The sequence below is a fragment of the Tenebrio molitor genome, chromosome 9 (genome assembly GCF_963966145.1).
Source record: "Tenebrio molitor chromosome 9, icTenMoli1.1, whole genome shotgun sequence".
Classification (NCBI taxonomy): domain Eukaryota; kingdom Metazoa; phylum Arthropoda; class Insecta; order Coleoptera; family Tenebrionidae; genus Tenebrio; species Tenebrio molitor.
This window is the reverse complement of record NC_091054.1, coordinates 1,817,238-1,840,238: the sequence shown is the minus strand read 5'-3', so window position 1 is coordinate 1,840,238 and position 23,001 is coordinate 1,817,238. Positions and strand designations below refer to the sequence as shown.

At 35.7% G+C, this 23,001-nt stretch overlaps 5 protein-coding genes across 7 annotated transcripts; all 5 read left to right on the top strand.

The window, feature by feature from the left end:
* The first annotated feature begins 738 nt into the window (after nucleotides 1–738).
* Nucleotides 739–2,802, top strand: LOC138137810 (pickpocket protein 28-like). Of its 2 annotated transcripts, XM_069057365.1 has the most exons (5): nucleotides 739–1,045; nucleotides 1,095–1,567; nucleotides 1,619–1,678; nucleotides 1,727–1,910; nucleotides 2,390–2,802. In XM_069057365.1, the coding sequence occupies exons 1-5, from the start codon at nucleotides 813–815 to the stop codon at nucleotides 2,613–2,615; spliced, it is 1,176 nt and encodes a 391-aa protein (XP_068913466.1). In that variant the 5' UTR covers nucleotides 739–812; the 3' UTR covers nucleotides 2,616–2,802. The 2 variants fall into 2 exon arrangements, with proteins under 2 accessions (XP_068913466.1, XP_068913465.1); XM_069057364.1 differs by having other exon boundaries at nucleotides 1,095–1,678.
* LOC138137806 (pickpocket protein 28-like) lies at nucleotides 2,668–5,593 on the top strand. Its single transcript, XM_069057359.1, has 6 exons — nucleotides 2,668–3,287; nucleotides 3,330–3,572; nucleotides 3,624–3,872; nucleotides 4,401–4,933; nucleotides 4,988–5,174; nucleotides 5,223–5,593. Exons 1-6 carry the CDS (start codon nucleotides 3,178–3,180, stop codon nucleotides 5,446–5,448), a joined length of 1,548 nt encoding a protein of 515 aa, XP_068913460.1. The 5' UTR covers nucleotides 2,668–3,177; the 3' UTR covers nucleotides 5,449–5,593.
* A 2,020-nt stretch (nucleotides 5,594–7,613) lies between these two features.
* On the top strand, nucleotides 7,614–10,849 carry LOC138137803 (pickpocket protein 28-like). The gene is made up of 9 exons (XM_069057355.1): nucleotides 7,614–7,849; nucleotides 7,900–8,142; nucleotides 8,675–8,768; nucleotides 9,381–9,532; nucleotides 9,576–9,780; nucleotides 9,833–10,103; nucleotides 10,167–10,226; nucleotides 10,277–10,442; nucleotides 10,497–10,849. Exons 1-9 carry the CDS (start codon nucleotides 7,674–7,676, stop codon nucleotides 10,720–10,722), a joined length of 1,593 nt encoding a protein of 530 aa, XP_068913456.1. The 5' UTR covers nucleotides 7,614–7,673; the 3' UTR covers nucleotides 10,723–10,849.
* Nucleotides 10,850–13,096: 2,247 nt separating this feature from the next.
* On the top strand, nucleotides 13,097–16,594 carry LOC138137801 (pickpocket protein 28-like). Of its 2 annotated transcripts, XM_069057351.1 has the most exons (10): nucleotides 13,097–13,284; nucleotides 13,390–13,647; nucleotides 13,698–13,940; nucleotides 14,406–14,499; nucleotides 15,122–15,273; nucleotides 15,317–15,521; nucleotides 15,574–15,844; nucleotides 15,908–15,967; nucleotides 16,018–16,183; nucleotides 16,238–16,594. In XM_069057351.1, exons 2-10 carry the CDS (start codon nucleotides 13,472–13,474, stop codon nucleotides 16,461–16,463), a joined length of 1,593 nt encoding a protein of 530 aa, XP_068913452.1. In that variant the 5' UTR covers nucleotides 13,097–13,284; nucleotides 13,390–13,471; the 3' UTR covers nucleotides 16,464–16,594. The 2 variants fall into 2 exon arrangements, with proteins under 2 accessions (XP_068913452.1, XP_068913453.1); XM_069057352.1 differs by lacking the exon at nucleotides 13,097–13,284 and having other exon boundaries at nucleotides 13,300–13,647.
* A 2,342-nt stretch (nucleotides 16,595–18,936) lies between these two features.
* On the top strand, nucleotides 18,937–22,454 carry LOC138137802 (pickpocket protein 28-like). The gene is made up of 10 exons (XM_069057353.1): nucleotides 18,937–19,089; nucleotides 19,195–19,452; nucleotides 19,503–19,745; nucleotides 20,209–20,302; nucleotides 20,915–21,066; nucleotides 21,110–21,314; nucleotides 21,366–21,636; nucleotides 21,700–21,759; nucleotides 21,810–21,975; nucleotides 22,030–22,454. Exons 2-10 carry the CDS (start codon nucleotides 19,277–19,279, stop codon nucleotides 22,253–22,255), a joined length of 1,593 nt encoding a protein of 530 aa, XP_068913454.1. The 5' UTR covers nucleotides 18,937–19,089; nucleotides 19,195–19,276; the 3' UTR covers nucleotides 22,256–22,454.
* The last annotated feature ends 547 nt before the right edge of the window (nucleotides 22,455–23,001 follow it).

Below are 23,001 nucleotides of genomic sequence, written 5' to 3'. Positions count from 1 at the left end.
CAAAAATAATTATGTTTTGAAAGTTTTAATTTAATTAGCGAATGACTTCCGTGTACAGATAAGCCACGGTTATTCCTCAAAGTAATAGTTTCATTATTCTGAAATAAACTGAACTCTCCTGTTATTCGCCACCGAACAACACAAGTACCTAGATACCATCCATTAAAATCTACCATGAAAGGTACATTTTACAAAAATGTACGCGACTACTTCACTGAATACTGTAGTCACACAAGCGTCCACGGTTTTCAGTATTTGGGTGAACGGAAAAGAACTGTTTTCGAAAGGTAAAAATACCTCCTTCGTTGCTACGTCTAATTTCGAATTGTAGAATTTGGTGGTTTATCGTTTTCATAATTTGTTTGGCCGCCTGTACAACTTGCATTTTCTTCGTTTACAAAAAATGGGAACAGAGTCCTGTCATTGTCAATTTTGCCAATCGAGGAACACCGATCTACGAAATTCCTTTTCCTGCTGTAACAATATGTTCTGAATCAAAATCCGCATCAGAGAAATTTAATTTCACCAAAATTATGCAGAAGAAAGAGGACGGAATACCATTGACGCCCTCGGAGTAAGAACTGTGTGGAGTTTGACGCAGTTAGAGGTGTTGGATTTTCTCATGGGCTGTGACCTTGGTAATATCTGCGCGAAAGCAGATGCAAATAGACGAGAGAGACGTAACGAATCACGATGTTTTCCGGTCGTTTTTTTTGAGACCGATATTCGTGGGCGCAGATATGACTCACAGCCCATGAGAAAATCCAGGCTTCTACTCATCTACAATTTTCAGAGAGACTCAATTTGATTACATGTCGCTAATTTGTAATCACTATCCGGAATTAAATTATACCAACACTACCACTTTTTCGGATGATTTCTTTGAGGTTATCGACGATATCAAACCAAGGTTTTATCTCCAAAACTGCAGTTACATCAATTTCAAAGAAGACTGCCGGAAGCTTTTTATTCCCATAATTACTGAAGCAGGAATCTGTTACACATTTAATATTCTTGACAGGAGTCACATTTTCAGAGAGGAAGTGTAGGTCACCTTCTACAAAACTCGTAGACTCTCTATTGATATTTTTTAGAATCCAATTTAAGAAGTACCACAATACCGGACCAAAGAGTCACAAGTGGACTTTGCAACATGGCTATGACAAAGATGCCGGCTTGACTCCGTACCCATTTCGCGCATATTTGGCAGGAGTCAAAACAGGACTTACAGTTCATATTTTGACTCCTCACCAAGAACTCGATTACGCTTGCGGAGACTCTCTTCAAGGTTACCGAGTCATGCTTCACACTCCCATGACTATTCCTCGTCCAAGTAAAAGTTATTTTAGAATTCCCTTGGATCAAAATGTTATTGGAGCGATTGAACCAGTGATGATAACTACTTCTGAGACGATCAAATCTTATAGTCCGCAGAGAAGAAAATGTTATTTTTCCAAAGAACGAAAACTGAGATACTTTCGAGATTACACTTCGACAAATTGCAAAATTGAATGCATTACTAATTACACTTTAGAGCTGTGTGAGTGTGTCAATTTTTTTATGCCGAGTGAGAATTGTGATATTTTCAATGAATTTCCACATCATTATGTTGTTCTAGGAGAAAATGGGACTCAGATTTGTGGTACTGCTAAAATTGGTTGCTTGAAAACTGCTGCAGGTGCTAATTTCTAAATCTAAGATTATATTCATTACTCTTTTATTCTAGTGATGATGAATTTTATGAATCTGGGTACAAAACTCGCAAATTTTACAAATCTAGATAAGGTAAAAGATTGTGATTGTTTACCAGTTTGTGCAGATCTTTCCTACAAAATCCAAGTTTCGCAAATTAATTGGGAATGGGACAAGTGGCTGCAGGCTCGCAGGAATTTACCCCGTGTCGATAATAGGTTCGATTAATTATTTTTTCCAACATCGCGTATTAAAATGATACTTTCATCACTCAATTTAGTGACAAAATAGGCGTTTGCATCACTAGTGAGGAAAATGGAGAAAGTAAACTCACTAGTGAGGAAAATTTATTTAACAATCTATTACATTAACAATCTACTACCTACTTATTAATATAAAAAATTTAAAACACTGTTATTTGCATTAATTGAAACTCCAGATCGGGAAGATTAAAAAAATACGGGAGTAAAATAATTATAAAGAAATTTAAAATTGAGACTCATTTTCATAAGCGACGTTGGAAAAAACAGTATACACAATTCGTGATCAAAGTGCGATTTTTCAACTCGCAATACTATCCTCACTCGCTGGCGCTCGTGAGTATATCATGTACTGCTCGTTGAAAAATCAGGCACTTTCATCACTTGTAGTGTAATATACTATTCAAACACCAGGACGACCTTTTTGCGTGTTTTAGGTCACACCTGTCCTCTTTGACCCTGTTTTTTAAATCGGACAATTTTATTTCTTCCGAAAGAAACGAACTGTATGGACCGATGGATTTTTTAGCGAATTTTGGGGGAGTTCTTGGATTGTTTACCGGATTTTCGATTCTCTCTCTGATAGAAATGTTGTATTTTCTGTCAGTTAGAATAATTTGCAATTTACGATTATACGGGCATTGGACAGGAACGGAACAATAAATCAGCTTCTATGAACAATAACAGTAGAAAATAAGAAAGGAACAAATTATTGCTAAATATTGCTTATTGAACCTTCTCTGGAATGCTAAATGTTGTAGAAATATTTATATAACTTTCTATTAATACTCTACTATGTTATTGTACTGTTACTACTTTACTTAAAATTAAATAAAACTTGTTGTGAATATTTGACAGTTTGCGATTAATATTTCATAGAACATACAGACTGTCTATAAAAGAATGTAGGGTCGCAGACGGCTCTTGAACTTGAAGTTGCCACCTCGTTTAAATGTGGTAAAATAACGCTTAGGACATTACGTTTTTTCCCACTGTTTTTAATTTGTTGTTTGGGACTAGGTTCTTTGATTTTTGACATTTACTTTGATGGATTTAAAAAAAATATATTTGTGCGGTCATTATCATAACGCGCCACTCCAACGATTCAGCTGGGATTCCCAATTTGCATACTTTGTTAATTTTGTAAAAGCACATTCTGTGCCAGAAATCCGCTATTGCAGGTCATCCTTGCATAAAAAAAACACTCTCGTTGCTCCAAGAAAGAATGAAAAATAGTTTTGTGCAAGATGTACAGACTTACTTCCGAGAGTACTGTACTTATACTACTGTTCACGGATTTCAATATTTTGGTGAAAAGAGAACAATCTTCGAAAAGTGAGTTTGCTTTTTTCTTACTTTTTCATATTTTTTCTCTAGATTGTGGTGGTTTATTGTTTTCACAATTTCCTTGGGAGCGTGCGGAACGTCAATCTACTGGATTTATCAGGATTGGGAACAGAGTCCTGTTATTGTAAATTTTGCAAACAGGGGCACACCTATATACAAAATTCCTTTTCCTGCGGTCACCATATGCCCAGAATCGAAATCTGTACAGAAGAAATTCAACTACACGGATATTATAAACAGAAAAGAAAATCTGATGAATATAACAGCTGAGGAGTAGGTGAGACAAGTATTTTTTTAAAAAGATACAAAACTAATATGTTTCAGAAATATTCACTTTGAGTATATGTCTTTGATCTGTAGTGCATATCCAGAAATAAATGAAAACTATACTACTTTCAGTGATAAATTCTACGATTTTATAAATGAAGTCAAGCCTGCTTTCAGCATTTACGGTTGTACTTACAAAGGCAAACCATTATCTTGCGAGAAAATCTTTAAACCTGTCTTAACAGAAGAGGGAGTTTGCTACACATTCAACATGTTAGACAGAAGCGAAATTTTCAGAAATAATGTGTAAGTACAGGGTGTTATTGAAAGTTGTACAGATATTTTAACCACGAGCTACTGGCTTCACGTAGAACTCGGAAAAAATATTAAAAAAATAAAATGGCAATTATTTTTTGAGCTACAATTTTTTTAAATTGCTTTTAGTTTTATACGTTGTCCTACAAACTTGTAGGTAAAATTTCGGCACATTTTAAAAATACACCCTGTATATCATGTTTTATAAAATGTACGCCAATGCGAAGTAACCTATAGGAAATATGTTTTAAAACAAGGAAACCGCATTGGTGTATGTTTTATAAAATATGATATACAGGGTGTATTTTTTAAAAGTGCCGAAATTTTACCTACGAGGTTGTTTGACAACGTAGAAGACTAAAAGCATGTCATATCATTTTATTTTTTGACATTGAATTTTTTAGATATTTTTGAAGCCAGAAGCCAGTAGCTCGTGGTTAAAATACATATCTGTACAACTTTCAATAACACCCTGTATATCCACATTTTGTCAAACTTTTCCCATTCTCCACATTGTAGAGTCCATTTTCGAAATTACCACAAGTTCGACAGATATTCTACTAACTGGACTATAGAACACGGTTATACAGTTGGTACTGGGTTGTTACCATATCCCCGACGAGCTTTACTGGCAGGAGCCAAACACGGTTTCTCTTTCAATTTAATTACACTTTCAAAAGATCTAGATTACTTGTGTAAAGATTCGTATCAGGGTTACAGAGTTTCAGTCCATCCCCCCACAAGCCTACCTACTCCCAGTCTAGAGTATTTTAGAGTTCCTTTGGACCAAAGTGTAGTCGCTAAGGTGCAACCCATAATGATCAACACTTCGGATTCTGTGAGGGCGTACAGCAAGCAGAGACGGCGTTGCTACTTCCAGTCAGAGCGCCATCTGCAGTACTTCAAAATCTACAGTTCTGTTAACTGTGACATGGAATGTTTAGCTAATTATACGCTGGACGTTTGTGATTGTGTTAACTTCTACATGCCTAGAGATAACACCTCTAACATTTGTGGTACAGCGATGGTTGACTGTATGAGAGATGCTGAACGTAACACTTGCAAAATTAATACTACAGGGGAATGATTAATAAGTGTACTTTTAGAGGATATGTATTTGAAAAATTTAAAAAGAAAACTGGAGAAATACAAAAATTTGAAACGTCCAAAGTCTCAGACTCACTGTGACTGTTTACCACTTTGTACAGATTTGAGTTACGATGTGGAAACTTCTCAAACTGATTGGGAATGGAATAAATGGTTTGTAGCGAGAGAGATGGACCTCATGAAAAAGTTAAGTATATGTCAGAGATAATTATTTACTCATGTCTTCTGTTGCAGTACTCATATGTCTTCTTTAACAATATATTTTAAATCTGATAGTTTTATCACATCTGTTAGAAACGAACTCTATGGACCGATGGATTTCTTGGCAAATTTTGGTGGACTTCTGGGTCTATTTACAGGATTTTCTTTTTTGTCACTGATGGAAATATTCTACTTTTTGACAATTAGACTATTTTGCAATACGCGTCTTTATGGACGATGGTCTGGTCAACATTCTTAAATCAACATTGAAGTTTTTTCAAGTTCTTTTACTTAATATTCCAAATTGTAATAATGGTTAATTAGTGCTTATCCACTTTTACTGTGCTATGTAAATAATTTACGCATGCTTTACGTATTTTTCAAATAAAAAATATTTATTGCAATTTGACTTATTTTGTCACCTTTTACTATAGTTTGTCCAGCGAGACAGTTGACATAAAAATCACTAATTTTCTACGCAGACGCTGGACGAAGTATACCTGGATTCATCAATTGCCAATTTTATAATGCAGGCACATTTGTGATATATAAAATTAGAACAGATTATATTTACAACATTACAACCCATGTGTTTTCATTAGAGCTACAAATAAAACATGCCAAATTATTAATTATAGTGTTTTATTACCTGTTCACATGCACATTAATTAGTTGGCATTAAATGTTCCAGCTCCGCTTTGAAATAACTAATTTAAATAATAATGCACACAGGTCCTTCAATTTAATCATTTTTACGTGATATACTTTGTGTTTTTTGATAATAATAACAGAGTGCTACTAGTACTATGTATTATTTTCTGTGGAATTATACTTTATAGTATATTAAGTAACGAGCATTTAATAATGGCGAGTATGACGGCACGAGCCGTAGGCGAGTGTCTTTATAGCTATAAAATGTGTCTACAAGTTTTAATTTAATACTGATGCTATTGCATAAAATGCCGAAAATTCCAAACTCTCTGATTCCACAATTATATAAGAAAAGTTTGTTAGATGCTCGTGGCGCCGAATCTACTACGGAACATGATCTAATCTGTACGTCCTTGTATTTAAACCTGGGAACCGCGCAGAGCACGCACAAAAACCACACAAAAAGGAACTCGTGTCACACATGGTGACCATGAACTCGACCAGGAAAAACATATTTTACTGTAACGTGAATATATTTTATGATGAGAATACGAGGTTACCCGGATTCCTCACTAAAAAAAGATGCGGATGGGAAAAGTGAGTGTTCAAATCTTCCTTAGTGGTGCAAAAGTCTATTTATTTTTACGGTCGGTTTCATCTATGGTTTTTCCAAATTGGAGACTCTTTACACTTGTTGCTATCTCTAAAGAAACTGAATTACTAAACGCTTTTAGTATTTTCTGCTTTATTATTATTATGCACTATCTGTTATATGAATCCAACTGTTCTGATTGGTTCGTAAATTCAACAATTTCACTAGAAATTTGTTACCTTTGGATCCGATCACTAACCGAGCATCGTGGCCAAGCGCCTAGCGCGGCACTTTGCAATCGGGAGGTCCCGGGTTCTAATCCCGGGGCAGCCTGACTTAGTGTAGGTTTTTTTCAGGAGTTTTTCCCATATCATCATCACATAAGGCGAATGCTAGATCTCAGTATTATTAATCTCTTAGAACCTACCACCTTCCTTCGGCACCCATCCTTACCAATCCTGAATCTTCCTTTCAGTTTGGCTGAAAAGGCTCTGGAAAGCCTCAGCAGCTTGCTTTCCCTCGGGACGAATGAAAGATGTATCCCTATCCGATCACTTTTGATTGGTTGACCTCCCGTATCTTCCAGCAGAAACATTATGCGGCTGCAGGTTTACCTTCGCAATTCGCTGAGTTGATACAGTTCTTATGATATTGGAAAGAAATGAACTGTACGGAATATCTGATCTAGTTTCAATTTTTGGAGGACTGTTGGGTCTACGAGTACTGTTCTTTGAGTGATTTAAGAGCAGCAACCTATTACACCGAACTATTGACATAAGCGGAAATATCAATGTTTACGGCGATATAACCACAATATAATCTGAAGCATTTACTATTCTTGATTTTTGTAAAATAAATCACAATCGAATTTCAAGAAACCAAACGAAACGAAAATGATCATGAACGCTCATTTCACAAACATAAATCGAGCTCCACAATCAATATCAATTTTTATCACGCTACGCATCCAATAGCTCAGCAAAGCACCTTGTTCTAGCGCTAAAGAAACCCATCTGTAACCCATCTGAATTCAGACGCGGAATCGTGTCCTGTACTGTGTGTTTTGTAACAGGTAGGTAATTAGTGGAATCATAGTTTTCATCACAAATTTATGCTTTAAAAAAAAATACAGTTGTTAGCCTTGTCTTTACAACAACAGATCCTCCCAATTAACTTTCCTTCCACAGTAAACCTGGACATATCAATCATTATCCAAAGTGCATCTGCAGTATCCACAAGAGATGACTCTTTACCTAGACGACAGACGTGATATCGGCAACAAGACTGTTGCCAAAATGGATCCTGCCTGCGAGAAAGAACTCTATCACAACGTGGAGAAATACGTGAGGGAATACAACGAAGTAACCGGTATTCATGGTCTTCGATACCTCACCGAGAAGAGATCGAAAACGGAAAAGTGAGTCGCATGTTTAAACCATCTTTGCTTAATTTTAAATTGAATGTTAGGATCTTTTGGGTAATCATTCTTTTGCTGTCGTTGGTTGGATGTATTTACATGATATACGAAGTGTTGTACAAATATAATAACAGTCCTGTGGTTGTCAGTTTTGCAACTGAAGATACACCGTTGCATGAAATTCCTTTTCCAGCAATCACGCTTTGCCCGGAATTTAAATACTCTAGGCAAAAATTTAATTTTTCAGAGGTATATTATAAAATTCAGGAAAATGAGACAGTCGATGATGAAGAGTGAGTATCTTTTTTTATGACAAAATGGTATACAGAGTGTACCTAAAATGCGCGTGTTAATTTTAACACGTGGCAGAACTTGTTAAATGAAATGTTTTTTCTATTTGAATTTGTTACGAAAAAGTGTTACAAATTGATTTAAAATTTGGAATAAGTTAGCCATCAAAAAATAGACATATTAATCTCATAAAACGACACGTTTGGTAAAAATAAGGGGACAAAAATTCTTACAAAACTACGAATCCGAATTTTGGAAAATGTTACAGAGAATAGTTGGATAAATTGGCGAGTTCTTCCACTGGTTCAAATTAACACACGTATTTCGGATACACTCTGTACAGGGTGATTTACGAGGAATAATGAGCCCGACGAAATAGAAAATGCAACCCACAATACATTGCAACAAAAAGCCGGACATCGAAGCGGTAAATGTCCGGGTTTTTCTCCTGATGAATTGCGGGTTTCATTTTCTATTCCGTCGGGCTCATTATTCCTCGTAAATCACCTTGTATACTCACAAAAGATTTTACAGTATGCGAAATTATGAATATCTGGGCCTTTTATGCGATGAAACCATGGAGGGCAATAAAACTATAGACAATCGTTTTTTTGAAGCTATCGATGAGGTATAACTTCATTATTAATACTTTTCTTTAAATTCATTAGCCTCATTTTGTGTAATTTTTCATTTATTTGTTAACTTGCATTATGTAGTTCTCAGTATTTTAGTACAAATAATACAAATCACTTGTATGTCTGAAAGTGAGATTTCAAATTCCTAGAGACATAAAGTAAAAAAAGATTTCCACTTGTTTCTCCATACTTACACCCTCCACATTGCTGTTCGTAAATGTTTCTGGATTTTTTTGGGTATTAATTCTTCCGTAATCGTGTCAGCGGCCTCATCTGTCTCAAAACTTGTAGATTCATTCATTTTCTTATCGATAAAACTCTGTGAAGTTACAATTCGTTTCAACACTTAAAATGACACTAGATTGAAAAATGTTTGTTGACACCGTTGCTATGACGTTACCTACTGCAAATACCTACTACCTACTACCTAATCCAAATAGCACCATGTTCATATAACAAACTCATCAAAATGATTATTATTGTTTAAAATTATATTACTGGGAAGTGGAAAAAATAGCGTATATGCCTCAGGACTCATATCCCCACATTATGATAAAGTAGTATGTATAACAATCTACCAGAAATCAAAACTGGATAAATTTCAGCTAAAACCGATTGGTGACGATATACTGCCCATATGTGTATACATGGACCGTGTTTTGCCCTGCAAAGAGTTATTAACGCCTATCTTCGTCGACCAAGGGATTTGTTATTCTTTTAACATTTTAGGCCGCGACGAAATTTTCAGGAAACACGTGTGAGTGTCAAATATCTAGCAGGATTTTGACATGTATTTTCAGCTATCACTACGCAGATTATTATGACATTAGGAATAAGTCTCGTCAGGACTTCGACATTGAAACCGGTTACGAGGAAGGAGCTGGAATTAACACGTATCCCAGGAGAGCCTTAACCTCAGGAGCTGACAATGCCTTGTCGATATTTTTCGAATACGACACGGAGGAAACAGATTTCGTATGTAATAATTTCCATCAAGGATTCAGGGTAGGAGGTGGTGTTTGTTTCTCTCCGAATGTTGGAATGCAGTGGATTTTAGGTCTTAATCCATAACCCTTGGGAAGTGCCTCGTTTGTCCAAACACTACTTCCGCATTCCTTTCGATAAGGTAGTTATTGCGGCTATGAGCCCCGAAATGGTTACAACTTCCCGAGAAGTGCGGAGGTTCAAACCGGAGACAAGAAAATGCTACATGGCTGACGAACGACCGCTTAAACATTTTCAGAAGTACACCCAGTCCAATTGTCTGCTTGAATGTTTGACAAATTATACTTTGAACGAATGTGGATGTGTCTGGTTTTTTATGCCAAGTATGTAATTGAGATTAAACGGTTAAATTATGTAATTACCACTTGTAAATCATCTTTGGTTAGGAGATAGTGATACTGCAGTTTGCGGCGTTGGCAGTGCAGAGTGTATGGATAAAACTGAAGGTGAGTAATATTTATCTCAATACTCCGAATTGATTCAATTTTTTTAACAGTTAAGATTAAGGTTAAGAAGCTTGAGTACAAAATCATGGGAAAAAGTTTTTGCGATTGTAAACCTTCTTGTACTCAGCTGAAATTCAACGTGGAGACTTCAGACGGCGATTTTTACTTCAAAGAGTATTTCAAAACTGTCCACCAGAAATATTTTAAAAATAACACGTACGTTTATCAGCTTTGCTTTCCGACAATTCATTTCTGTTTTCCATATTCTAGTTCTCACTGGTCAGTTTTGGACATTTATTTTAAAGAAGAACAGTTTATGACCAAGGAACGACACCAACTCTATGGAACATCTGATCTTATTTCCAATCTTGGGGGACTTCTCGGTTTGTTTACAGGATTTTCTTTGATTTCGTTAGCCGAAATAATTTACTTTTTGTCGTTGAGAATATTTTGTAATGATAGAATGTACGGACTTTGGTCGGGTCCTCCAAATTAAGTAATAACAGAAACATAAAAATAAAAGGTGATGATCACGAATGCATCAAAAGAATGTAGGTACTGTTCCTGTTGTTTTAACGCTTGAACAATACAGATGTAAAATAATAATAAAGCTCTTGTAAAGACACAGTATTAGTAATTTGTAGTGGATTCGTGTGTACATTTTCTCAAAGAAATTTGCTGTTAATACTCATAGAATATAGGAAATTGGGGTCAGTTTTAACTTTAGGTATTATCTTAAAGACTCGTAATAATTTTAATATACAGGGGTATTCACGAGTAATAATGGGCCTAACAACGTCCCGACGCAACCAAATAAACATTTTTCTCAAACGAGTAGATACCAATTGGTTTTTTTTATTTTTTAATAAATCCAACACTCCTTTTATTAGGACAATTTTCAGTTGTCGTCACACGAAATCTATCAAACCTAAAAAACTATGTATGTATGTATGTTTTAATTTTTTTTAATAAATATTAAAGATGCACGAAGACGATGAAAATTTATAACTGGTTGGGTTTCAATGCCTGTAAAGTCTATTATTACCCTGTGTTACAATTAGCACAATAAGAACATTTGTGAAACATTTCTTAAAAGTTAAGTACGGATTTTTTTTTCAATAAAAGATTGACTTCGTTTTTAAAAGATTATTAGCTACATCTGTCCTTTCATTTATTATTTTCCTGTGTGATATTATGTGAATTTAGAACAACTATATCTAAAAGATATGCTTCCTTTTGTTGTTTTTTTTTTTTTTTAAATTATTATCATTCGTTACAGAAGAGAAAGTAAAATTAAAGTCTATAGTCTTATTCACTAACATTTTCCAGTCCATATCACCATAACACCGATCAGAAAAAATTAATCGCGTTAGTACCACAAAAAACTTTCGTCATTTGTTGGAGCACTAATTTGGAACATGTTTATTTCACTATTTTCCCTATCATTCACGTATTTCAATTGAAGACGCTTCAAATTTGCTGGCTAGATGTCATTGTCCTTATTGAAACATACAAAGGTTTCGATGACATTCTATTTTTTATTGTAGAGGGTAGGTTCATCGAACTGATCGGCACTGACCTCACTATAATAATGTAATGTTTTAGATAGGCCGGGTTTATGTTAATCTCCGTATTATCTTTATACACTTCCGGTAGTTTATCAAAAAATTTCCACCAGTTGTGAAGGATATAGTTTTAATGTTTCCAATTTCATCAACAAGCAGATTTCATCTATGGTTTTTCCAAAACGGAGACTCTTTACACTTGTTGCTATCTCTAAAGAAACTGGATTACTAAATGCTTTTAGTAATTTCTGCTTTATTATGATTATGCACTATCTGTTATATGAATCCAACTGTTCTGATTGGTTCGTAAATTCAGCCATTTCATTAGAAATTTGTTACTTTTGAATCGGGTCGCTAATCGAGCGTCGTGGCCAAGCGCCTAGCGCGCCTCTTTACACTCGGGAGGTCCCGGGTTCTAATCCCGAGGCTGTCTAACCTAGTGTAGGTTTTTTTCAGGGGTTTTCCTACACCATCACAACAGGTCTCACATCACAGATGAGGCGAATGCTAGATCAGTATTATTAATCCCTCAGAACCCACCAGCTTCCTTCCGCACCCATCCTCACCGTACCAATCCAGAATCTTCTCGTCAGTGTGGCTGAAAAGGTTCTGGAAAACCCCAGCAGCTCGCTCTCCTTCGGGGAGAATGAAACATGTATCCCCTATCCGATTACTTTTGATTGGTTGACCCCCGTATTTTAAAGCGGAAACATTACGCGGATGCAGGTTTGCCTTCGCACTTCGCTGAGTTGATACAGTTCTGTGATTTTAATTTAATTTTGCAATTTGATAATTTCGTAAAAATGGAAGGACAGCAGTAAACTTCTGAGATCATCCTGATTTAGTAGAGTTTTTGTTGATTAACTCGCTATCTTATGAAAATAAGATTAATAAAAAAATAATAAATAAATATGAAAAAACTCCAGCCAAAATTGGATTCTCTTGTGATATTAAACAGTAGACATAACAGATCGTTTTGTGAATCGTGGTATGAGGTAGACACTTTCTCTTTCCGAGAGAATATTTTATGGTGCAATCGCAGCATGGAATGTCGGAAAACTGTGTACATTTTAGTTCAGTTGTATTCGATTTCCACTAAAATTATTTTTAGATTCCATTGGCCAATTTTGTCTACGGTTCTTTGGGTGATTTAAGAGCAACGAAAACACCTATTACACCGAACTAATGACATAAGCCGAAATCTCAATGTTTACTGTGATATAATTTAAAGCATTTATGATCTACTCACTATTCCAGATTTTTGTAAAATAAATCACAATCGAATTTCAGGCGAGCTAAACAAAACTAAACGAAACGAAAACTATCGTGAACGCTCATTTCACAAACATAAATCGAGTTCCACAATCAATATCTATTTTTATCATGCTACGCATTCAATAACACAGCAAAGCACCTTGTTCTACCATTAAAGAAACCCATCTGTAACAAACAAGTCAGACGAGTCGTGTCCTGGACTGTGCGTTGTGTAACAGGTAGGTCGTTAGTGGAACCATAGTTTGTGACAGCGCGGCAACATCATCATTCATCACAAATGTATGCAGTAAAAATAACATCTGGCCTTGTCTTTACAACTACAGATCCCACCAATTGACTTCCCTCCCCCAGTCAACCTGCCCACATCAATCATTATCGAAAGTGCGTCTGCAACATCCACATGAGATGACTCTTTACCTAGACGACAGAGGTGATACTGACAATGAGATTGTTGCCAGGATGAATCCTGCCTGCAAGAAAGGACTCTGTCACAACGTGAGGAAATACGCGAGGGAATACAACGAAGTAACCGGTATTCATGGCCTTCGGCACCTCACCGAGAAGAGATCGAGAACCGAAAAGTGAGTGGCACGTTTTAACCATATTTGCTTGATTTTAAATTGAATGTTAGGATCATTTGGGTGATTCTTCTTTCGCTCTCGTTGGCTGGATGTATTTATATGATATACGAAGTGTTGTACAAATATAATAACAGTCCTGTGGTCGTCAGTTTTGCAACTGAAGATACACCGTTGCATCAAATTCCTTTTCCGGCAATTACAATTTGCCCGGAGTTTAAGTACACCAGGCAAAAATTTAATTTTTCAGAGGTATATCGTAAACTCGAGGAAAATGAGGAAGTCGATGATGCAGAGTGAGTACCTTTTTTTGTGGCAAAATGATATACAGGCTGTATCTAAAATGCGTGTGTTAACTTTAAAACGTGGCAGAACTTGTTCAATGAAATGTTTTTTCTATTTGAATTTGTTACGAAAAAGTGTTACAAATTGATTAAAAAATTGGAATAAGTTGGTCATCAAAATCCGTCTATGAGTAAAGGCAAACATTGTCTGTTGTGATAGAAACGGAGCTGCATCATTATAGAAAAAATTAAATAATTAAAATAAAAATTCTCAATTTGCAATCAAATTGAGATATTAATTACATAACGCGACTCGTTTGGTAAAAATTGGGGGACAAAAATTCTTGCAAAAGTACGAATGCGAATTTTGGAAAATGTTATAGAGAATAGTTCCAATAAATTGACGAGTCCTTCCACTGGTTCAAATTAACACACGTATTTCGGATACACACTGTATACTTACAAAATATTTTACAGAATGCGAAATTATCAGTATCTAGGCCTTTTATGCGAAGAAACCATAGAGGGCAATAAAACGGTAGACAATCGTTTTTTTGAAGCTATCGATGAGGTATGACTTCATTATGTAATACTTTTCTTGAAATTCATTAACCTCATTTTGTGCAATTTTTCATTTATTTGTTAACTTGCATTATGTAGTTCTCAGTAATTTAGTACAAATAATACAAATAACTTGTATGTCTGAAAGTGACATTTCAAATTCCTAGAGACATAAAGTAAAAAAAGATTTCCACTTGTTTCTCCATACTTACACCTCTTAAAAAAACCCTTCACATTGCCCTGTTCTTAAATTTTTCTGGATTTTTTAGGTATTAATTCTTCCGTAATCGTGTCAGTGGCCTTATATGGCTCAAAACTTGTAGATTCATTCATTTCCTTATCGATAAAACTTTGTGAAGTTACGATTCGTTTCAGCACTTAAAATGACACTTAATTGAAAAATTTTGTTGACACCGTTGCCATGACGTTGCCTACCGCGTAATCCAAATAGCACTATGTTCATACATATAACAAACTCATCAAAATGATTATTGTTTAAATTTATATTACTGAGAAGTGAAAAAAATAGCGTATATGCCTCAGGACTAAAGTGATATCTTATCCCTCATACCCCCACATTATGATAAAGTAGTACAACAATCTACCAGAAATGAAAACTGTATAAATTTCAGCTAAAACCGAATGGTGAGGATATACTGCCCTTATGTATATACATGGACCGTCTTTTGCCCTGCAAAGAGTTATTCACACCCATCATCGTCGACGAAGGGATTTGCTATTCTTTTAACATTTTAGGCCGCGACGAAATTTTCAGGAAACACGTGTGAGTGTCAAATATCTAGCAGCATTTTGACATTTACTTTCAGCTATCACTACGCAGATTATTATAACATTCGGAATAACTCTCGTCAGGACTTCGACATTGAAACCGGTTACGAGGAAGGAGCTGGAATTAACACCTATCCCAGGCGAGCCTTAACCTCAGGAGCTGACAATTCCCTGTCGATATTTTTCGAATACAACACGAACGAAACAGATTTCGTATGTAATAATTTCCTGCAAGGATTCAGGGTATGAGGTGGTGTTTGTTTCTCTCCGAATGTTCGAATACAGTGGATTTTAGGTCTTAATCCATAACCCTTGGGAAGTGCCTCGTTTGTCCAAACACTACTTCCGCATTCCCTTCGATAAGGTAGTTGTTGCAGCTATGAACCCTGAAATGGTTACAACTTCCCAAGAAGTCCGGAGGTTCAAACCGGAGAAAAGAAAATGCTACATGGCTGACGAACGACCGCTCCAACATTTTCAGAAATACACCCAGTCCAATTGTCTGCTTGAATGTTTGACAAATTACATTTTGCACGAATGTGGATGTGTTCGGTTTTTTATGCCAAGTATGTAATTGAGATTAAACGGTTAAATGATGTAATTACCACTTGTAAATCATCTTTGGTTAGGAGACAGCGACACTGCTATTTGCGGTGTGGGCAGTTCAGAGTGTGTGGAGAAAGCTGAAGGTGAGTAATATTAATCTCAATACACCTAACTGACTCAATTTTTTTAACAGTTGAGATTAAAGTGAAAGAGCTTGAGTACAAAATCATGGGGAAAAGTTTTTGCGATTGTAAACCTTCTTGTACTCAGCTGAAATTCAACGTGGAGACTTCAGACAGCGATTTTTACTTCAGAGAGTACTTCAAAACTGTCCACCAGGAATATTTTAAAGATAACACGTACGTTAATCAGCTTTGCTTTCCGACAATTCATTTCTGTTGTCTATATTCTAGTTCTCACTGGTCAGTTTTGGACATTTATTTTAAAGAAGAACAGTTTATGACCAAGGAACGAAACGAACTCTATGGAACATCTGATCTTATTTCCAATCTTGGGGGACTTCTCGGGTTGTTTACAGGATTTTCTTTGATTTCGTTAGCCGAAATAATTTACTTTTTGTCGATGAGAATATTTTGTAATAATAGAATGTACGGACTTTGGTCGGGTCCTCCAAATTAAGTAATAACTAATAACAGAAACATAAAAAGAAAAGGCGATTACGAATGCATCAAAAGAATACAGGTACTGTTCCTGTTTCTTTAACGCTTGAACAATACAGATGTAAAATAATAATAAAGCTCTTGTAAAGACACAGTTTTAGTAATTTGTAGAGGATTCGTGTGTACATTTTCTCAAAGAAATTTGCTCTTAATACTCATGGAAATTGGGGTCAGTTTCAAAATTAGGTATTACTTAAAAGACTTGTAATAATTATAATGTACAGGGTTATTCACGAGTAATAATGGGCCTAACAATGTCCCGACGCAACCAAATAAACATATTTCTCAAACGTGTAGAAACCAACTGCTTTTTTAATTTTTTAATGATTCCAAGACTCCTTTTATAAGGACAATTTTCAGTTGTCGTTACGCGACATCTATCAAACCTAAATGTATTTGTATTTAAATAAAAATAAGTAACTCAAAAAAGGTACTTTTATTTAGATATCACCTTCATGTCAAATTAAAAAAAAAAAACTAAAATCAAGTATGTTTTATTATTTTTTTTTTTTTAATAAATATAAAAGATCCACGAAGGCGATGAAAATGTGTAACTGGTTGCGTTTCAATGCTTGTAAAACCCATTATTGCCCTGTATTACATTAGCACAATAAGAACATTTGTGATACATTTCTTAAAAGTTAAGTTGGGATTTTTTTTTTTCAATAAAAGATTGACTTTTCGTTTTTAAAACATTACTAGCTACATCTGCCCATTCATTTATTTTGACTGATGTATTATCATTATTATTATCATTCGATACAGAAGAGAAAGTAAAATAATAGTTTATAGTCTTATTCACAAACATTTTCGAGTCCATATCACCATAACGCCGATCAGAAAAAAATAATCGCGTTTGTACCACAAAAAAATTTCCTCATTTTATGGAGAACTAATTCGGAACATGTTCATTTCATTATTTTCACTATCATTCACGTATTTCAATTGAAGACGCCTCAAATTTGCTGGCCAGATGTCGTTGTCCTTATTAAAACATACAAAAGCTTCGATGACATTCTATTTTTTATTGAAGAGGCTAGGTCCATCAAATTGATCGGCACTGACCTCACTATAATAATGTAATGTTTTAGATAGGGCAGGTTTATGTTAATATCCGTATTTTCTTTATTCACTTCCGGCAGTTTATCAAAAATTTCCATCAGTTGTGAAGGATATAGTTTTAACGTTTCCAATTTGATTCACAAGCAGATTTCATCTATGGTTTTTCCAGAACGGAGACTCTTTACACTTGTTGCCATCTCTTAAGAAACTGAATTACTAAATGCTTTTAGTAATTTCTGCTTTTTTATGATTATGCACTATCTGTTATATGAATCCAACTGTTCTGATTGGTTCGTAAATCCAGCCAATTCATTAGAAATTTGTTACTTTTGAATCCCATCACTAATCGAGCGTCGTGGCCAAGCGCCTAGCTCGCCACTTTACACTCGGGAGGTACCGGGTTCTAATCCCGGGGCTCCGTCTGATCTAGTGTAGGTTTTTTTCAGGGGTTTTCCCACACCATCACATCAGGTCAGTGTTATTAATCCCTCAGAACCTACCACCTTCCTTCCGCACCCATCCTCACGGTGCCAATCCCGGATCTTCCCGATAGTGCGGCTGAAAAGGCTCTGGAAAACCTCAGCAGCTCGCTCTCCCTCGGGGAGAATGAAAGATGTATCCCTATCCGATTACTTTTGATTGGTTGACCCCGTATCTTCCAACGGAAACATTACGCGGCTGCAGGTTTGCCTTCGCACTTCGCTGAGTTGATACAGTTCTGTGATTTTAATTTAATTTTGCAATTTGATAATTTCGTTAAAATGGAAGGACAGCAGTAAACTTCTTAGATCATCCTGATTTAGTAGAGTTTTTGTTGATTAACTCGTTGTCTTACGAAAATAAGATTTTAATAAAAAATATGAAAAAACCCCAGCCAAAATTGGATTCTCTTGTGATATTAAACAGTAGACATAACAGATCGTTTTGTGAATCGTGGTATGAGGTAGACACTTGGTTTCTCTTTCCGAGAGAACATTTTAGGGTGCAATCGCAGCATGGAATGTCGGAAAACTGTGTACATTTTAGTTTTTTGTACTCGAACCCCACAAAAATTATTTTTAGATTCCATTGGTCAGTTTTGTCTATCTTTTTCAAATCAGATCAATTTATGATATTGGAAAGAAACGAACTGTACGGAATATCTGATCTTGTTTAAATTTTGGAGGACTGTTGGGTCTACGAGTACTGTTTTTTGAGTGATTTAAGATCAACGAGAACACCGTCGAAATCTAAATGTTTACGGCAATATAATTTAAAGCATTTATGATCTATTCACTATTCCTGATTTTTGCAAAATAAATCACAATCGAATTTCAGGCGTCCTAAAAGAGACCAAACGAAACGAAAACTATCGTGAACGCTCATTTCACAAACATAAATCGAGCTACACAATCAATATCTATTTTTATCACGCTACGCATTCAATAACACAGCAAAGCACCGTGTCCTAGCGTTTAAGAAACCCATCTGTAACAAACAAGTCAGACAACGAAACGTGTCTTGCACTGTGTGTTGTGTAACAGGTAGGTCGTTAGTGGAACCATAGTTTGTGACAGCGTGGTAACATCATCATTCATCACAAATGTATGCAGTAAAAATAACATTTGGCCTTGTCTTTACAACTACAGATCCCACCAATTGACTTCCCTCCCACAGTCAACCTGCACACATCAATCATTATCGAAAGTGCGTCTGCAACATCCACATGAGATGACTCTTTACCTAGACGACAGAGGTGATATTGACAATGAGACTGTTGCCAGGATGAATCCTGCCTACGAAAAAGGACTGTGCCACAATGTGAGGAAATACGCGAGGGAATACAACGAAGTAACCGGTATTCATGGCCTGCGGTACCTCACCGAAAAGAGATCGAGAACCGAAAAGTGAGTTCCACGTTTAAACCACATTTTCTTCATTTTAAATTGAATGTTAGGATCATTTGGGTGATTCTTCTTTCGCTGTCGTTGGCTGGATGTATTTACATGATATACGAAGTGTTGTACAAATATAATAACAGTCCTGTGGTCGTCAGTTTTGCGACTGAAGATACACCGTTGCATCAAATTCCTTTTCCGGCAATTACAATTTGCCCGGAGTTTAAATACTCCAGGCAAAAATTTAATTTTTCAGAGGTATATCGTAAACTCGCAGAAAATGAGGAAGTCGATGATGCAGAGTGAGTACCTTTTTTTGTGGCAAAATCATATACAGGGTGTATCTAAAATGCGTGTGTTAATTTTAATACGTGGCAGAGCTTATTAAATGAAATGTTTCTTCTATTTGAATTTGTCACGAAAAAGTGTTACAAATTGATTTAAAATTTGGAATAAGTTAGCCATCAAAATGTCTACCCGTCTATAAGTAAAGGTAAAAAAAAATCTGTTGTGATAGAAACGGACCTGCATTATTATAGGAAAAATTAACTAATCAAAATAAAAATTCTCAATTTACAAAAAAATAGAACAAATAGAACGACTCGTTTGGTAAAAATTGAGGGACAAAAATTCTTACAAAACTACGAATGCAAATTTTAGAAAATATTAAAGAGAATAGTTCGATAAATTGACGAGTTTTTCCACTGGTTCAAATTAACACACGTATTTCAGATACACTGTGTATACTTACAAGATATTTTACAGTATGCGAGATTATCAGTATCTGGGCCTTTTATGCGAAGAAACCATACAGGGCAATAAAACTGTAGACAATCGTTTTTTTGAAGCTATCGATGAGGTATGACTTCATTATGTAATACTTTTCTTTAAATTCATTAGCCTCATTTTGTGCAATTTTTCATTTATTTTTAACTTGCATTATGTAGCTCTCAGTATTTTAGTACAAATAATACAAATAACTTGTATGTCTGAAAGTGACATTTCAAATTCCTAGAGACATAAAGTAAAAAAAATTTCCACTTGTTTCTCCATACTTACACCACTTAACAAACCCTTCACACTGCTGTTCGCAAATTTTTCTGGATTTTCTGGGTATTAATTCTTCCGTAATCATGTCAGCGGCCTTATCTATATCAAAACTTGTAGATTCATTCATTTTCTTATCGATAAAACTCTGTGAAGTTACGATTCGTTTCAACACTTAAAATGACACTAGATTGAAAAATGTTGTTGACACCGTTGCTATGACGTTACCTACCGCGTAATCCAAATAGCACTATGTTCATATAACAAACTCATCAAAATGATTTTTTATTGTTTAAATAAAAATAGCGTATATGCCTCAGGACTAAAGTGATATTTTGTCCCTTTTATCCCCATATTATAATAAAGTAGTTTGTGTTGATTTTATACAACCATCTATCAGAAATCAAAACTAAATAAATTTCAGCTAAAACCGAATGGTGACGATATACTGCCCTTCTGTATATACATGGACCGTCCTTTGCCCTGCAAAGAGATATTCACACCCATCATCGTCGACGAAGGAATTTGTTATTCTTTTAACATTTTAGGCCGCGACGAAGTTTTCAGGGAACACGTGTGAGTGTCAAATATCTAGCAGCATTTTGACATTTACTTTCAGCTATCACTACGCAGATTATTATCACATTCGGAATACCTCTCGTCAGGTCTTCGACATTGAAACCGGTTACGAGGAAGGAGCTGGAATTAACACGTATCCCAGGAGAGCTTTAACCTCAGGAGCTGACAATTCCCTGGCGATATTTTTCGAATACGACACGAGCGAAACAGATTTCGTATGTAACAATTTCCTGCAAGGATTCAGGGTGTGAGGTGGTGTTTGTTTCTCTCCGAATGTTCGAAACACTGGATTTTAGGTTTTGATTCATAACCCTTGGGAAGTGCCTCGACTCTCCAAACACTACTTCCGCATCCCTTTCGATAAGGTAATTGTTGCGGCTATGTACCCCGAAATGGTCACAACTTCCCGAGAAGTCCGGAGGTTCAAACCGGAGAAGAGAAAATGCTACATGGTTGACGAACGACCGCTCAAACATTTTCAAAAGTACACCCAGTCCAATTGTCTGCTTGAATGTTTGACAAATTATACTTTGAACGAGTGTGGTTGTGTCCGGTTTTTTATGCCAAGTATGTAATTGAGATTAAACGGTTAAATTATGTAATTACCACTTGTAAATCATCTTTGGTTAGGAGAGAGTGATACTGCTATTTGCGGCGTCGGCAGTTCAGAATGTGTGGATAAAGCTGAAGGTGAGTAAAATTTATCTCAATACTCCGAATTCATTCAATTTTTTAAACAGTTGAGATTAAAGTGAAAGAGCTTGAGTACAAAATGTTGGGGAAAACTTTCTGCGATTGTAAACCTTCTTGTACTCAGCTGAAATTCAACGTGGAGACTTCACACAGCGACTTCTACTTCAGAGAGTACTTCAAAACTGTCCACCAGCAATATTTTACTGATAACACGTACGTTTCTCAGCTTTGCTCTCCGACAATTCATTTCTGTTGTCTCCATTCTAGTTCTCACTGGTCAGTTCTGGAAATCTATTTTAAAGAAGAACAGTTTATCACCAAAGAACGAAACGAACTCTATGGAACATCTGATCTTATTTCCAATCTTGGGGGACTTCTCGGGTTGTTTACAGGATTTTCCTTGATTTCGTTAGCCGAAATAATTTACTTTTTGTCGTTGAGAATATTTTGTAATGATAAAATGTACGGACGTTGGTCGGGTCCACCAAATTAAGTAACAACAGAAACATAAAGAAAAAAGGTGATCACGAATGCATCAAAAGAATGTAGGTACTGTTACCTGTTGCTTTAACGCTTGAACAATGCAGATGTAAAATAATAATAAAGCTCTTGTAAAGACACAGTATTAATTAAACAGATATTATTATACATATTATTAAATTACTTAATAAAGATAATAATATAGCACAGTAGTTATATACTTAATTAAAACCTCGAAACCCTACGAAAAATTGCTTTTTAAAAGATTGAAGCCGATAACAGAAGAAAAGAAACGGTGATTATTACTGATGACAGGTTTTACGACTTGCCGGCATCGAACTCAGAAACGGAGTACATAATATATCAATGTTTTATTCAGACGTCGCCGTCGATTTCTCCATTATTCGTTGCTTCAAAGAATCAAGTTCATAGAATTACAGATATCACTGGGAAGCTTTCAGAAGAAAAGAAACGGTGATTATTACTGATTTATGACAACTCGGTTTTACAACTTACCGGCATCGAACTCAGAAACGCAGTATATCAATGTATTATTCAGACGTCGCCGTCGACTTCTCTATTAATCGTTGCTTCAAAGAGTTTGCCTGTTTTAAATTATTAAAGGAGAATAATCGTCATTGACTTCCAGGAGGTTTTCTCTGAACATTCTAGGGTTGAGATGGGATAAAAAGAGACCCAATTAGTTAGTGAGAAAGAGACATCGACGTGTGAAGGCCGCGAATAAAGGGTCAGGAGATG

Coding starts and splice junctions, on each gene's coding strand:
- LOC138137810 (XM_069057364.1), top strand. CDS start 813: ATGTCGCTAATTTGTAATCACTATCCGGAATTAAATTATACCAACACT. Junction 1,046..1,094: donor CACATTTTCAGAGAGGAAGT/GTAGGTCACCTT, acceptor GATATTTTTTAG/AATCCAATTTAAGAAGTACC. Junction 1,679..1,726: donor TTGCTTGAAAACTGCTGCAG/GTGCTAATTTCT, acceptor CTTTTATTCTAG/TGATGATGAATTTTATGAAT.
- LOC138137801 (XM_069057351.1), top strand. CDS start 13,472: ATGACTCTTTACCTAGACGACAGAGGTGATACTGACAATGAGATTGTT. Junction 13,648..13,697: donor AAGAGATCGAGAACCGAAAA/GTGAGTGGCACG, acceptor ATTGAATGTTAG/GATCATTTGGGTGATTCTTC. Junction 15,522..15,573: donor ATTTCCTGCAAGGATTCAGG/GTATGAGGTGGT, acceptor AGTGGATTTTAG/GTCTTAATCCATAACCCTTG.
- LOC138137803 (XM_069057355.1), top strand. CDS start 7,674: ATGACTCTTTACCTAGACGACAGACGTGATATCGGCAACAAGACTGTT. Junction 8,143..8,674: donor GAGACAGTCGATGATGAAGA/GTGAGTATCTTT, acceptor AAGATTTTACAG/TATGCGAAATTATGAATATC. Junction 8,769..9,380: donor TTTTTGAAGCTATCGATGAG/GTATAACTTCAT, acceptor GATAAATTTCAG/CTAAAACCGATTGGTGACGA.
- LOC138137802 (XM_069057353.1), top strand. CDS start 19,277: ATGACTCTTTACCTAGACGACAGAGGTGATATTGACAATGAGACTGTT. Junction 19,746..20,208: donor GAGGAAGTCGATGATGCAGA/GTGAGTACCTTT, acceptor GATATTTTACAG/TATGCGAGATTATCAGTATC. Junction 21,760..21,809: donor ATGTGTGGATAAAGCTGAAG/GTGAGTAAAATT, acceptor TTTTTTAAACAG/TTGAGATTAAAGTGAAAGAG.
- LOC138137806 (XM_069057359.1), top strand. CDS start 3,178: ATGAAAAATAGTTTTGTGCAAGATGTACAGACTTACTTCCGAGAGTAC. Junction 4,934..4,987: donor CTGTATGAGAGATGCTGAAC/GTAACACTTGCA, acceptor GTGTACTTTTAG/AGGATATGTATTTGAAAAAT. Junction 5,175..5,222: donor GAGATGGACCTCATGAAAAA/GTTAAGTATATG, acceptor CTTCTGTTGCAG/TACTCATATGTCTTCTTTAA.